This window comes from Corella eumyota, chromosome 1, assembly GCF_963082875.1.
Source record: "Corella eumyota chromosome 1, kaCorEumy4.1, whole genome shotgun sequence".
Lineage (NCBI taxonomy): Eukaryota > Metazoa > Chordata > Ascidiacea > Phlebobranchia > Corellidae > Corella > Corella eumyota.
In genome coordinates this window covers 17096005-17110485 of record NC_137490.1, presented here as the reverse complement: position 1 = coordinate 17110485, position 14481 = coordinate 17096005, and the positions used below count along the sequence as shown (strand labels likewise).

General features: G+C 27.4%; 2 protein-coding genes across 3 annotated transcripts in view; one reads left to right on the top strand and one right to left on the bottom strand.

Moving 5' to 3' along the window:
• Nucleotides 1–3883: 3883 nt before the first annotated feature.
• LOC145760255 (uncharacterized) lies at nt 3884–4884 on the bottom strand. 2 transcript variants are annotated; one of them, XM_082574133.1, is made up of 3 exons: nt 4647–4884; nt 4428–4523; nt 3884–4368 (listed from the first exon to the last, which is right to left on the bottom strand). In XM_082574133.1, the coding sequence occupies exons 1-3, from the start codon at nt 4781–4783 to the stop codon at nt 4200–4202; spliced, it is 402 nt and encodes a 133-aa protein (XP_082430259.1). In that variant the 5' UTR covers nt 4784–4884; the 3' UTR covers nt 3884–4199. The 2 variants fall into 2 exon arrangements, with proteins under 2 accessions (XP_082430259.1, XP_082430263.1); XM_082574137.1 differs by having other exon boundaries at nt 4428–4520.
• Nucleotides 4885–6474: 1590 nt separating this feature from the next.
• Nucleotides 6475–14481, top strand: part of LOC145754134 (uncharacterized) — a 9184-nt gene continuing 1177 nt past the window's right edge. Inside the window, exons 1-3 of the mRNA XM_082570557.1 lie at nt 6475–6832; nt 14059–14151; nt 14275–14395. Coding sequence (XP_082426683.1) covers nt 6696–6832; nt 14059–14151; nt 14275–14395 — 351 coding nt within the window. The 5' untranslated portion in view covers nt 6475–6695. The remainder of the gene's footprint in view (nt 6833–14058; nt 14152–14274; nt 14396–14481) is intronic.

Genomic DNA, 14481 nt, shown 5'->3' with positions numbered 1-14481 from the left:
AAAAATTTCACTCGCTGTACTGCTTTTTTTTCTGTAAACAACCCTATTTATATTTTACAAAAACAAATTAGGATCTATAAAAATACAACTGGTTTTATTTTTAATTACTTTTTAAAAAAAGTACAAAAAATACGATTTTTTGTGTTTGGTTGGAAAACAAGCCACCCACATTCAAAAAAACAAAATAATTTGTGTCAATGTCGAGCTAACAGTGCCACGCCGTGCTTTGATACTGGTCCCACCTGTCAATCATGTCACATTGACCAATGGTGACCATGCCGCATTTCAATTATTACGTCATATTAGCGGTGGTACGTCACGGTTACATGTAGTTATTACGACGGATAAGAGACATAAACACTTGGGATTACACTTGGCGAGATTATTCTGGCTATTTTTGCTCGCTCGGCGTTCTGTTTTTGCTGCGGTTTTTTATAAAAAAAAAGGTTATCCCATAGATTTGAGCACTTTATTATAATGTTTTTTTAACGGTTTTCCCATGTTTTATTTATGTGGAAATTTTTGGTTTAGAATTTGCCAGAAATGAGGTAAAATACCCTTTATCCACCTTCATTTGTTCTCGATATAGTAACACTGGTTTAACAGCCTTCTATATACTACTCCTACTACTTTAGTTATCCTAGTCAGTAGTCACCTAGTTTCCAATACTAGTTGGAGATTTTGCTGAAGTGATATTAACGCCATTGGAGTTATGTGTAAAATTTTAAGATTGTCTTGGGTCGGTGAAGTGGCGTGAGATCGATTTTAATTCTCGAAAATCCGTTCGTCGGGAGTAACTAATGCATATAACAAGTCACGCCTGATTGAACATCAAAGAAAGACGCGTGTCACCCGCATTTGTCACGCTCCGGTGCACAACATCAAACGGATTATATGACATCATAATTCCTTTCGCTTTTAATTTTGTAAAAAAATTCGAAAGTCGAACGTTGCTGCATTGAAATGCTGGCTTTATGACGTCATAACGAATTGACGGGGAGCGAACTGTTTTCAATTTACTTAAAAAAAACGTCATCATTTTTTTGTTATTTTTCGTTTCGAGATTATTTCTATTTTTAACAACGAAAGGCTTTGTTCTAAAGTTCTAGATTTGGCATGGAAAGATTACGTTACTTGTAATAAATTCCAGTTTTTCCTGGGAGGTCTTGAAACTCATGGGGTGACCAGAGTTAATCCTATTTTTGCATTATTTTGTACTTGATGTTAAGAATGTGTTATTGCATTGGCGAAATGCTAGCCTATAAAACTAAACGTTACTTAAAAAAATTTCAGTAAATTTTGCAGGTCAATTCGAAAACAAATTAAAAAAACATTCTCAATAATTTTATTTACGTAGAAAATCTTAAAAAATGCGAATGTTCAAGGGAGAATTTGTTCTTTTGAAGGGCTGTAATGTATTTTTAATCTGGCACGCTTTTCAAAACTATTATTACTCGATTATTTTTGAGATAAATTAATTTCCAGCAACATGTTCTAAGATTAGGTGTGGCCGTTTAATTTTGCGTGGTTTACCTCCACACTTAAGTGGATAAGCCGTTTTAATGACACAGGATTTAATGACTGTCTATTGCTAATTAGTTATGCTGATATTTGCCTACAACTAATCGTAAACAAATTTTCCGCCGAAAATCTATAAACGTTTTACAAATTGGCACACTTTATATATAAGTTTAACATAGGGCTGCTCAAGTGCTTAGGCTGATCCAAATATCATCGAATAACATAAGGCGTCATTTACAAGCATTTAATTATGGCGTAAGGTCAAATTATTTAAAATCTTGATATTTAAGTGTTGTGGGTGGCGTTCCAAAAAAAAAAGTTTAAAGCAACCGACTTAGTTTTAAATAGCATCACTGTACTTTAAAAATTACTTAATAAACAAACAACATAAAGGGCAGATTTGGGAAATTTTTGTGATTTGTCTGATATTTGATCTAATTTGGTTTTGTTCATAAAAATTTTCCTATGTTATTACTTAATTATATATTAATTTTGCAATTAAGGCCAAAAAAATAAAAATAATATATAAAATTGTTATTTTATTATTAGCCTTTTATTTAAAAAAATAATTATGTTTAAAAAAAAAACATTTTTTTATTTTCCAATTTTTTAAAGACCCTTTTCTTAATTTTCTAAACTGTGATTATTTTTTAATCAAAAATTAATTTTTTATTGGAAGTTGCCGCTTAAAATAATTCAGTGACTCGCTAATTAAATACGGAAGCTCTCTTTGATTACAGATCACGTGACAAATAAATTCTTGCCGGTGATTCATTCTTGAAAAGTGTGAAATTCGTGAAAGCAATTTCGAACAAAGGACCTCGTAATTACGGTAAATTAAAATCACACTCCGATCTTGTTTTGTCGCGGACTTCAAGTGCCTGTTGGTTTACCGCTACTGATTATGACGTCATCTTGTGTTTTGCGCAAGACTATTTTAAAAATGGTTGAAATCAAAAAAATTTGTTTTTTTAACCTGATGTCTATAGTTAAAAATGTAGACAATTTTAAAAATGTCATTAGAAATTTAAAAAAACTTTATTTTTTTAAGATTTTAAAACATATTTTTGTGATGTTCCCTAGAAATGTAAAAAGTCTTACTTAGGATTAAATGACAAAGCTTTTTTCAGAAACCATTCGAAGTATGCCCCGTGTTACAACATAATATTTGTAGTCCGATAAAATAGAGGTGCGGTGCATTGGCCTTATCACTAACTCCACTAATGCGGTGACGTCATAAGGCTCATATAGTTGCTTGTGACTAAACCAGTTGAGTTAGTAATTTGTAATATTTTTAAAAATAGCTTTTGTTAGTAATAGAATACACACAAGAGGGGATTTATTTTTTGATGTACGAATATAAAATATTTTTTAATCGTTTTGAAATATTTAAATTAGACGATTTTTACACGGCGCTAAACACAAATCGTTTTTAAAATTATATATTTTATTTTGTTTCATTGCAGAGTTGATTTTAAATAATGGATTTCTCGAAATTTAAATAACATGTTTTAAAAAGGTCGAAATTTCAATTAATCTTTCGATTTCCGGCAAACTTTTGTATTTGAAAATGGCTTTAAGTTTTTAAGTGTCATAATTGATATCTCCAAACTGATAATTTGATGAACGAAACAAAATAAATGCTGATTAAATACTTGTGCCATTATGGATGTGCTATTACAACACAACGATTATGTTTAAAAAATACCTAACAATTTTTGCTGGTTGTTTCAAAAAAATACATATTTTTTAAAATTTGCAATTTTTTTTTTAATTTGTAACAATTTTGCCAACTGTTGATAGGTTATGTAAGGCGAGGTAACTCCTGTCTTTTAACGGTTTATAATCTTGTTATAGACAGTAGCTAATGTTTTGAATAGTAAGCATACTTTAAGGGATTAAATGGGTGCCTACTAAATCTTAACTCTTAAGCAAAGATCCAAATTTGTCTTGTTTGCTAATTTTCCTTTTCATTTAGGTTTCGAAAAATGCCGAAAAGTCGAATCTACAAATAAATGCCTTAGCCTTGACTCGGTTAAAAGTTTAAAAAACCTAATATTGTCAATTATATTTATCGTTCGAAATTCCTTTCTAAATTTAACAAACTGCTTCACCTATTTTTAAAGTGTATTACAATGCTGTCTGTTCAACCTATCAGCCTAACAGTCTTGCCTTTCTGACTTCTGAAACAATAAAGTGACTGCAAATCTAATTATTTCGACACCTGTAGAGGCCAGTGCTTCGTTTTACAAGTGTAATTAAGGTGTAAATGGCGCCTAATCTGACGTGTAAGCATAGTAAAGTATCAGATTAGAACCACAGCTAACCCGCAACTGTATTATTTTGCAAAATTTTTCAATTTTTCTGTATTAGTTCAACAGCACAAAATTGTTTGAACGGAAAAACACCTTTTTAAAACGAGACCCACAATTCTATTTTTAGGTTATGCAACCCGAATTTTTTGTGCAGATTTAAAATTTTGTTAGCGTTAAACTACTTTGAAAAACCCGTTATTAAATTTGAATATATTAAATTATTATATAAAATTTGAAAAAAAAGCAAACTGCCAAATTTTTCAACATGTAAGACCTAAAAATTACAATGCACTTATTAAAAAAATGCAAATTGCATTTTAAAGTTTTTCCCACGCCCTTGCCACGTGACGGGGTTACGACAGGTCAAGTTCTTCCAGGTGGCCAAGTCAGCTTTCGCTTCTTGGAGTTTCGCGCCATCACGTGATTCGGGTTGTAATTCAAGCGGTAGTGACGTCGGGCCGACTGTGATGTAAAACCGGCTTGAAAATCGTCGAAGCCAAAGTAAAGAGGTGGATTTGAACTAAACGAACTCCTTTAATAATACAAACAATTATGAAATTATTTTTTTGTTTCGATTTTTTTTACTCTTACTTGATGCGCCCTTCCTCTTTACCGCTAGTTGGCATTGCAGTAGGTTCATGTCCGCTATGAGTATGTATCTTTTCGTAAAAAGCCTGCACAGCTCTACTTACAATAAAAAATATTGTGATCTCTATATTTATTTAACTTAATAATAAAAAAATTCTTAAAGGCAAACAATTTGTATAACCTGAATTTTTTTTAATTAAAATTAAATAAAATTATTTAAACCTTATTTCGTTTCTTCTAATTCGCAAATGAAACTTCTCCGAGATGTCAATTAAACGCAACTGCTCTTTTAAGTGGACGTTCAGGCGATCAAATAAGGCCTTGGCTTCCCGGTTTGTTGATCCTAAACTTCGTATCATAATTTTTATTTAAAAAAATTCTATTTTTTCGTAAAAAAAATTAAACTTTAGAATTTAAAAAAAATTGTAATGGCTTAATTTTATTTTTTATAATTGTTAATAATTCCATTATTTATTTAAATTATACACCTTGAAAATATTTTTTAAATGAGATTTTATTAGAATAATTTTGGCTTTTATATGGGCTTTAGTTATTGTTACATTTTAACTAGATATTTGTGTTGAATATTTGTAGCCGAAATTGTGTCATATTAAATTGTAATTCAATATATTCAACTCTTATCCTAAATAATGTCAATTTTTGTACTTAGCTTACGGGTTGTTAAAATGCCTGTGGTCGCGATAGAGTTTATTTGATTAAATGTAACAAATCGTTGTATCCACAAAATCGAAGTTTGATCAGTTTCAAATGTCGACGAACAAAGGGAATGGAAGTTTTAGAACCTAGTTAAACAATGATCGGGCGTTCCTCGGGTACTAAAGAAACACCAGTGTGACGTAACAATACAGTTTTGTGACAAGAGAAATGTTTGTGGCCACTAGTAGCTTGCGTATGTTGTAGGTCGGTGTACAGAAAACAGGAATTTAAGTGTAAATTTGTGGCAAAGTTTAAGTCAAAGCATCGACATAATAGCATTTAAACAGCTGAATAATAGGCAGGCATATGATTTGTGTTTGGGCCACTTGGTAGGCTTGTTTTTATGCAAATAGTCACTCAATACTGATAAAGTCGACAATGTGCGTTAGCCTTTTATCTATAAACACCTCGTCGTGGTGAGGTCACAGGTTAATGAAGTGACGTCACGAACATAAATATTGTAACAAAGCAGACGAGTAGTCACGATTTGTTTAATAAATAGTAAAGAGTCATCAGGTAATCAAATAAATCACTGTTAATTAAACTCATTTTAGATGTAAAAAAGGCCTAAAACTATTTGGAATGACTAAAAAAGGATGTTTTTCGTTTTTTATTGATTTTACTTTGTTATAGACACCAGAATTTATTGCCTATAAAACTAATTGTATTCTACAACGTGGTTTCTTTTGTAAACAACATTTTGCGTTAGTTGACTTTGACTTTGAAAGTTGTAATTTTAAGTGCGCCTTTATATCAGATACTTAACCGTTTTGTGATACAAATTGTTTGTTCAAGCGTTTTCCGTATCAGTTTAAAACGAAAATCTCTTTAAGCCCAAAGTGAATATAAAGTCAGTACAAGGTGCACTGTGTGTAATTGAATTAGTTTTGTTGTATTGAAAAGTATTAGGTAACCTTATACGGCTGTCTAGTTCCTGCTGGTTTAAATGTTATTTTAATCTAGTTTTACAAACATCATGTTACTTTTGACATTGGAAAGTAATGGGTATTAAAACTTTTACTAAAAATTTAAAAACACGTTTTGTATATAAGTATTTTGGTAAAATCCTATGTATAGTAAATACATTTCTTTTATTGCTTTGTATAAATGCTATTTATTTTTCCAGGAATTTAATATTATGTAAAGTTATTTTAAGGTTAAGATAATTTTAGGTTAATGTAGTGTAATGATTCGATGATAATGCGAATTGAAATGTTAAATATTTAGGTTTCAAATGGATAGCCTAAAACACAATTCCAAGAATTTGTTTAATCAACCAAACATTCAAGACCACCTAAACAACTATTTTTAAAAACTTGTTTTTAGACACCTGTATATTATATTCTTTGTTTAAACTTGTGGTAAGAATCGTGGTACTAGAGTACAATTATTTTCAGCGAATTAGGCTGTTTATTGCTGTTAATCTGGCGCGTTTCAATGGGACTTAACCCTAAAGCTGGACACTTAACAACCCTCAACCACAAGCCAGAGTTGATTTGATCAAGCGAAAGTATTTTTTACACAAAATAAATCGATTCAAAATTTGCAGACGTCATGGATTTTCGAAACCGTGACAGTGAAGAAACCTTGTTGGTACGAAAAGTTGCTGCGTCAGCGAAACAAGTCACTGCGACGTCACAATCTTTAAAGTTGAGAAGTCGACTCAGAAATGATATCGAGCGACAATTACGGTATGTTGTAAAAATTTATAACATTAAATATAAATCGGAAAACCATTATATTTTTTTAAGCATATACTATTAATCACAACTTTAAAAAAAACTACCTGGGGTTGTTTTCTTATAATGGCAGCATTTAAAAATTTAATGTTAACTTTTTTTATATATATATATATTAAAAAAAAAATTTAAAGATTTTTTACTTTTGAAAATTTTTGAAAATATAAAATAATCGGATTTTTTTTATGTTGACATTTTTAAGTCATGGGGTTACGTGATCTTATTTCGGCACACAACTATATGCAAAATTTTAATTTAAAAAAAATCGCTGATTCATAATTTTAGTTTGTTTGGCACTTCTGTTTTAACTTATATGCCGAGTAAAAAAATTAATATTAATCGTGCAAAAGGTTGTTTTTATGAACAATTGCTTAATAGACGTCTTTTTAAAAACAATGCTAAAAAATATTAATACTGATAAAAGTTACTCAGAAATGATATTGAGCGACAATTACGGTGTGTTGTAAAAATTTATGAAATTAAAAATAAATCGGAAAACCGTTTATTTTTAAAGACCTTAACTATAAACCATAACCTTTTTGAAAAAAATTAAACGACTTGGGGTTTTTATCTTATAACACCATATAAAAAATTAAGTGTTAACAGCATATTTCATAAATATCGGTAAACCCCAAAAACAAAAATTAATTATTTAATTGGCTGTGCAATTGTTTAACTTAGATACTAAAAAAAGAAATTCAGCAAAATATTTAAAAACATAAAAATTAGACCAAATTTTTGTTTTGGCTTATTTTGACATTAACCTGGCCACGTGGACTGTGACGTCATATGCACATGAAAAATATTGGGTCAATTTAAAAAAAATGAAATTTGAAATTTACTTTTTTATAATAAGTGCATATGCTTTATAGACGTCTTTTTAAAAACAATATTAAAAATGTTAGTAGTCATAAAAGTTATGAGCACAATTCATAAATTTTGGCGAATCCTAAAATAGAAAATAAACTATTTAATTAGTTGCACAATTGTTTAGCTAAGATACCAGAAAAAAAATTTCAGCAAAATATTTAAAAACATAAAAATTACACATATTTTTGTTTTGGCTTATTTTGACATTAACCTGGCCACGTGGACTGTGACGTCATATGCACATGAAAAATATTGGGTCAATTTAAAAAAAATGAAATTTGAAATTTACTTTTTTATAATAAGTGCAAGTGTTTAGTTAGACTTTTTTTTAAAACAATATTAAAAAATAATAGTAGTCATAGAAGTTATAAGCACAATTCATAAATTTTGGCGAAACCTAAAATAGAAAATAAACTATTTAATTAGTTGCACAATTGTTTAGCTAAGATACCAGAAAAAAAATTTCAGCAAAATATTTAAAAACATAAAAATTACACATATTTTTGTTTTGGCTTATTTTGACATTAACCTGACCATGTGGACTGTGACGTCATATGCACATGAAAAATATTGGGTCAATTTAAAAAAAATGAAATTTGAAATTTACTTTTTTATAATAAGTGCAATTGTTTAGTTAGACTTTTTTTTAAAACAATACCAAAAAATATTAATAGTCATAAAAGTTATAAGCATAATTTATAAATGTCATTTAATTTTAAAAATCACGTGACCAATTAACTCAACAATTAGTTCCCTTGAGTAAACAGAGGTATTTAAAATAAAAAAAAATTTAATTTAATGATCTGTGCTTGGATCCGAACCACAGATCTCACGACTAAAAAACGATTAATCTAACCTTAACGCCAAGTCAGCTGATACAATATCTTTTAATTTATGTGTACGAAACGTTAACACAGGAGCTTGGGACCGAACCCGAGACCTTATGGCTGAGGGTTCATCGACCTAACCGTTACGCCAAGTAACTGCATTCAAAACGCTTCATTTTTTGAGTACATAACTTTGAAACAAAAACAAACATTTAAAAAAAAATTAAGTCAACATTTATTTTAATTAATTACATGTTTCACATAATAACATTTTAATTCGACAAACAAATTTTATTGGTTTCTTAGTATATCTTTTGTGTTGTTGTTGTTTATTGACGTCATTTTGAAAGCTTCATTCTCCATTGCACCTTTAACAGCATAACGTTAAATTTGTATTACTGGTAATACAAAAAAAGGCTAAATTTTGTGTTTTTTAGAATTTTTAAAAAATTTTTTAATAATTTTTTTGATAATAAAGATATAGTCTAATAAATTACATGTTCATATGACGCCACATGCCACGTGGTCAGGTTAGTTTCGAAATAAGCCAAATTAAAAATTTGCTCTTAACTTTTTTTTTTTAATTTTTCGATTTAAAATGTTTAATTTTGTTATAATACTTTTGCAATTAATTTTCGATTTAAAATTTTTTATTTTTTTTACAAAAAAGTTGTATACAATATCATTGGCCAAAAATGTTACGTGACCTAATTAAACCCAAAATAAAAATTAGCTCAAACTTTTGTTTTACTCAAAATTTTCGCAAAATGTTTTATCTTGAATGTTAGTTAGGCCAATGCGCGTCTAATAAAATACAAAATTTTAGGTTTTGAGATTTCATAAATTTTTAATAAAAGTTTCATAACTTTTATGAATATTAATATTTTCGAAAAATATTTTGTAAACACGGTAATTGGACCTGTGCGGTTCTAACACAACAATTATTTTTCGATTTAAAATTTTTTATTTTTTTAAAAAAAATTTGTATGCAATATCATTTGGCCAAAAATATCACGTGACCAAATGAAAACCAAAATAAAAATTACCTCAAACTTTTGTTTTACTAAAAATTTTCGCGAAATGTTTTATCTTGAATGTTAGTTAGGCCAATGCGCGTCTAATAAAATACAAAATTTTAGGTTTTGAGATTTCATAAATTTTTAATAAAAGTGTTATGACTTTTATGAATATTAATATTTTCGAAAAATATTTTGTAAACACGGTAATTGGACCTGTGCGGTTCTAACACAACAATTATTTTTCGATTTAAAATTTGTTATTTTCAAAAAAAAAAATTTGTATGCAATATCATTGGCCAAAAATATCACGTGACCTAATTAAACCCAAAATAAAAATTACCTCAACCTTTTGTTTTACTAAAAAATTTCGCGAAATGTTTTATCTTGAATGTTAGTTAGGCCAATGCTCGTCTAATAAAATACAAAATTTTAGGTTTTGAGATTTCATAAATTTTTAATAAAAGTTTCATAACTTTTAGGAATATTAACATTTTTGAAAAATATTTTGTAAACACGGTAATTGGACCTGTGCGGTTTTAACACAACAATTAATTGTCGATTTAAAATTTAAAATTTTTTTTTTTTAAATTTGTATGCAATATCATTGGCCAAAAATATCACGTGACCTAATTAAACCCAAAATAAAAATTACCTCAAACTTTTGTTTTACTGAAAATTTTCGCAAAATGTTTTATCTTGAATGTTAGTTAGGCCAATGCGCGTCTAATAAAATACAAAATTTTAAGTTTTGAGATTTCATAAATTTTTAATAAAAGTTTCATAACTTTTATGAATATTAATATTTTTGAAAAATATTTTGTAAACACGGTAATTGGACCTGTGCGGTTCTAACACAACAATTATTTTTCGATTTAAAATTTTTTATTTTTTTTCAAAAAATTTGTATGCAATATTATTGGCCAAAAATGTCACGTGACCAAATGAAAACCAAAATAAAAATTACCTCAAACTTTTGTTTTACTAAAAATTTTCGCGAAATGTTTTATCTTGAATGTTAGTTAGGCCAATGCGCGTCTAATAAAATAAAAAATTTAAGGTTTTGAGATTTCATAAATTTTTAATAAAAGTGTCGCGTCTAATAAAATACAAAATTTTATGTTTTGAGATTTCATAAATTTTTAATAAAAGTTTCATAACTTTTATGAATATTAATATTTTCGAAATATATTTTGTAAACACGGTAATTGGACCTGTGCGGTTCTAACACAACAATTATTTGTCGATTTAAAATTTTTAATTTTTTTTCAAAAAATTTGTATGCAATATCATTGGCCAAAAATATCACGTGACCTAATTAAACCCAAAATAAAAATTACCTCAAACTTTTGTTTTACTAAAAAATTTTCGCGAAATGTTTTATCTTGAATGTTAGTTAGGCCTATGCGTGTCTAATAAAATACAAAATTTTAGGTTTTGAGATTTCATAAATTTTTAATAAAAGTTTCATAACTTTTATGAATATTAATATTTTTAAAAAATATTATGTTAACACGGTAATTGGACCTGTGCGGTTCTAACACAACAATTATTTTTCGATTTAAAATTTTTTATTTTTTTTCAAAAAATTTGTATGCAATCTCATTGGCCAAAAATATCACGTGACCTAATTAAACCCAAAATAAAAATTATCTCAAACTTTTGTTCTACTCAAAATTTTTGCAAAATGTTTTATCTTGAATGTAAGTTAGGCCAATGCGCGCCTAATTAAATATAAAATTTCAGATTTTGAGATTTCATAAATTTTTAATAAAAGTTTCATAACTTTTATGAATATTAATATTTTCGAAAAATATTTTGTAAACACGGTAATTGGACCTGTGCGGTTCTAACACAACAATTATTTTTCGATTTAAAATTTTTTATTTTTTTAAAAAAAATTTGTATGCAATATCATTTGGCCAAAAATATCACGCGACCAAATGAAAACCAAAATAAAAATTACCTCAAACTTTTGTTTTACTAAAAATTTTCGCGAAATGTTTTATCTTGAATGTTAGTTAGGCCAATGCGCGTCTAATAAAATACAAAATTTTAGGTTTTGAGATTTCATAAATTTTTAATAAAAGTGTTATGACTTTTATGAATATTAATATTTTCGAAAAATATTTTGTAAACACGGTAATTGGACCTGTGCGGTTCTAACACAACAATTATTTTTCGATTTAAAATTTGTTATTTTCAAAAAAAAAAATTTGTATGCAATATCATTGGCCAAAAATATCACGTGACCTAATTAAACCCAAAATAAAAATTACCTCAACCTTTTGTTTTACTAAAAAATTTCGCGAAATGTTTTATCTTGAATGTTAGTTAGGCCAATGCTCGTCTAATAAAATACAAAATTTTAGGTTTTGAGATTTCATAAATTTTTAATAAAAGTTTCATAACTTTTAGGAATATTAACATTTTTGAAAAATATTTTGTAAACACGGTAATTGGACCTGTGCGGTTTTAACACAACAATTAATTGTCGATTTAAAATTTAAAATTTTTTTTTTTTAAATTTGTATGCAATATCATTGGCCAAAAATATCACGTGACCTAATTAAACCCAAAATAAAAATTACCTCAAACTTTTGTTTTACTGAAAATTTTCGCAAAATGTTTTATCTTGAATGTTAGTTAGGCCAATGCGCGTCTAATAAAATACAAAATTTTAAGTTTTGAGATTTCATAAATTTTTAATAAAAGTTTCATAACTTTTATGAATATTAATATTTTTGAAAAATATTTTGTAAACACGGTAATTGGACCTGTGCGGTTCTAACACAACAATTATTTTTCGATTTAAAATTTTTTATTTTTTTTCAAAAAATTTGTATGCAATATTATTGGCCAAAAATGTCACGTGACCAAATGAAAACCAAAATAAAAATTACCTCAAACTTTTGTTTTACTAAAAATTTTCGCGAAATGTTTTATCTTGAATGTTAGTTAGGCCAATGCGCGTCTAATAAAATAAAAAATTTAAGGTTTTGAGATTTCATAAATTTTTAATAAAAGTGTCGCGTCTAATAAAATACAAAATTTTATGTTTTGAGATTTCATAAATTTTTAATAAAAGTTTCATAACTTTTATGAATATTAATATTTTCGAAATATATTTTGTAAACACGGTAATTGGACCTGTGCGGTTCTAACACAACAATTATTTGTCGATTTAAAATTTTTAATTTTTTTTCAAAAAATTTGTATGCAATATCATTGGCCAAAAATATCACGTGACCTAATTAAACCCAAAATAAAAATTACCTCAAACTTTTGTTTTACTAAAAAATTTTCGCGAAATGTTTTATCTTGAATGTTAGTTAGGCCTATGCGTGTCTAATAAAATACAAAATTTTAGGTTTTGAGATTTCATAAATTTTTAATAAAAGTTTCATAACTTTTATGAATATTAATATTTTTAAAAAATATTATGTTAACACGGTAATTGGACCTGTGCGGTTCTAACACAACAATTATTTTTCGATTTAAAATTTTTTATTTTTTTTCAAAAAATTTGTATGCAATCTCATTGGCCAAAAATATCACGTGACCTAATTAAACCCAAAATAAAAATTATCTCAAACTTTTGTTCTACTCAAAATTTTTGCAAAATGTTTTATCTTGAATGTAAGTTAGGCCAATGCGCGCCTAATTAAATATAAAATTTCAGATTTTGAGATTTCATAAATTTTTAATAAAAGTTTCATAACTTTTATGAATATTAATATTTTCGAAAAATATTTTGTAAACACGGTAATTGGACCTGTGCAGTTCTAACACAACAATTATTTTTTTATTTAAAATTTTTTATTTTTTTTCAAAAAATTTGTATGCAATAAAATTGGCCAAAAATATCACGTGACCTGTCATAACTTTTGGTCATTGTAGAAACGTTAATTGAGAATTTAAATAATTTCAACGAATTATTTTTTTTAACCATTTTTTTTAATTTTCAACAACAAAAAAATAAACTTTAGCTATTACTTTCCAATTTAAGAATAACAAACGCTCTTGAGGTTACAGTTTTGCCTAAAACGCTTTGCAAAAAAACAACTTAATTAATCAAGTATGATTTATTCTTGATAAGGAATTGCTTTGGTAAGCAATCAATCACTTTTAATAATAAAGTACAAAGTAAATTTTATATAAGAAATACAATAAAATTAGTGAATGTTGAATAAAATAAACGGTAAAATATTACAGGGTGGTTTAGTAAACATAATAGGACAAATCTAATTTTAATATTTAAAAATTATAAAAAAACAAAAATGAAAATAAATAACATAAAAAAAATTTAAAGAGAAAATAACCGTTAACAATCATGAATTTCGCTTTTTAAGTTCATGTTTTTTTTTAAGATTTTGAACTTTTTGTTTAAAATTTATTTTAAAAAATTCTATACTTTTATGACACACATATAACTTACAAACTTAAAACAAAATTTGTTTTGTAGGCGACCAAATAACGAGGATTCCATTCAGGTTTATATCAGACTTTTAAAAGCTACTCACGTGACCACCAAAGCTGACATAGAAGAAGCGATTCCGTGAGTAGTTTAACAATATTCGAAGTTAAAGCATTTAACATACCGCTTTTTTGTTCAAAATTATTAAAAAGTTTGTGTTTGCTTGATAAAATAAATGAACTATTAGTTTTTTTTTTATTTTAGGCGACTACAAGCCCCGCCTTCTACTCCCATTCCGTCCCTGGCTGGTCGAAACAATTTTGATGATGATGATGTCACTATTTATGATTCCAATGAAAGAAGTTCCTCTCTAAGAAGGAAAAAGGTGAATATCTGAAAAAAAATTAATTGGTATTTAAAATCACAAGTCTTACTAAACCATTTCTTGTTTTGATTTTGTTATTTTTTGTC

Excerpts from the sequence above, each read along its gene's own strand:
- LOC145760255 (XM_082574133.1), bottom strand. The coding sequence starts at position 4,783 with ATGATACGAAGTTTAGGATCAACAAACCGGGAAGCCAAGGCCTTATTT. Across the intron at positions 4,524-4,646 it reads ATTAGAAGAAACGAAATAAG|TAGAGCTGTGCAGGCTTTTT; the intron begins GTTTAAATAATT and ends TTTTATTGTAAG. Across the intron at positions 4,369-4,427 it reads AAAGAGGAAGGGCGCATCAA|GAGTTCGTTTAGTTCAAATC; the intron begins GTAAGAGTAAAA and ends GTATTATTAAAG.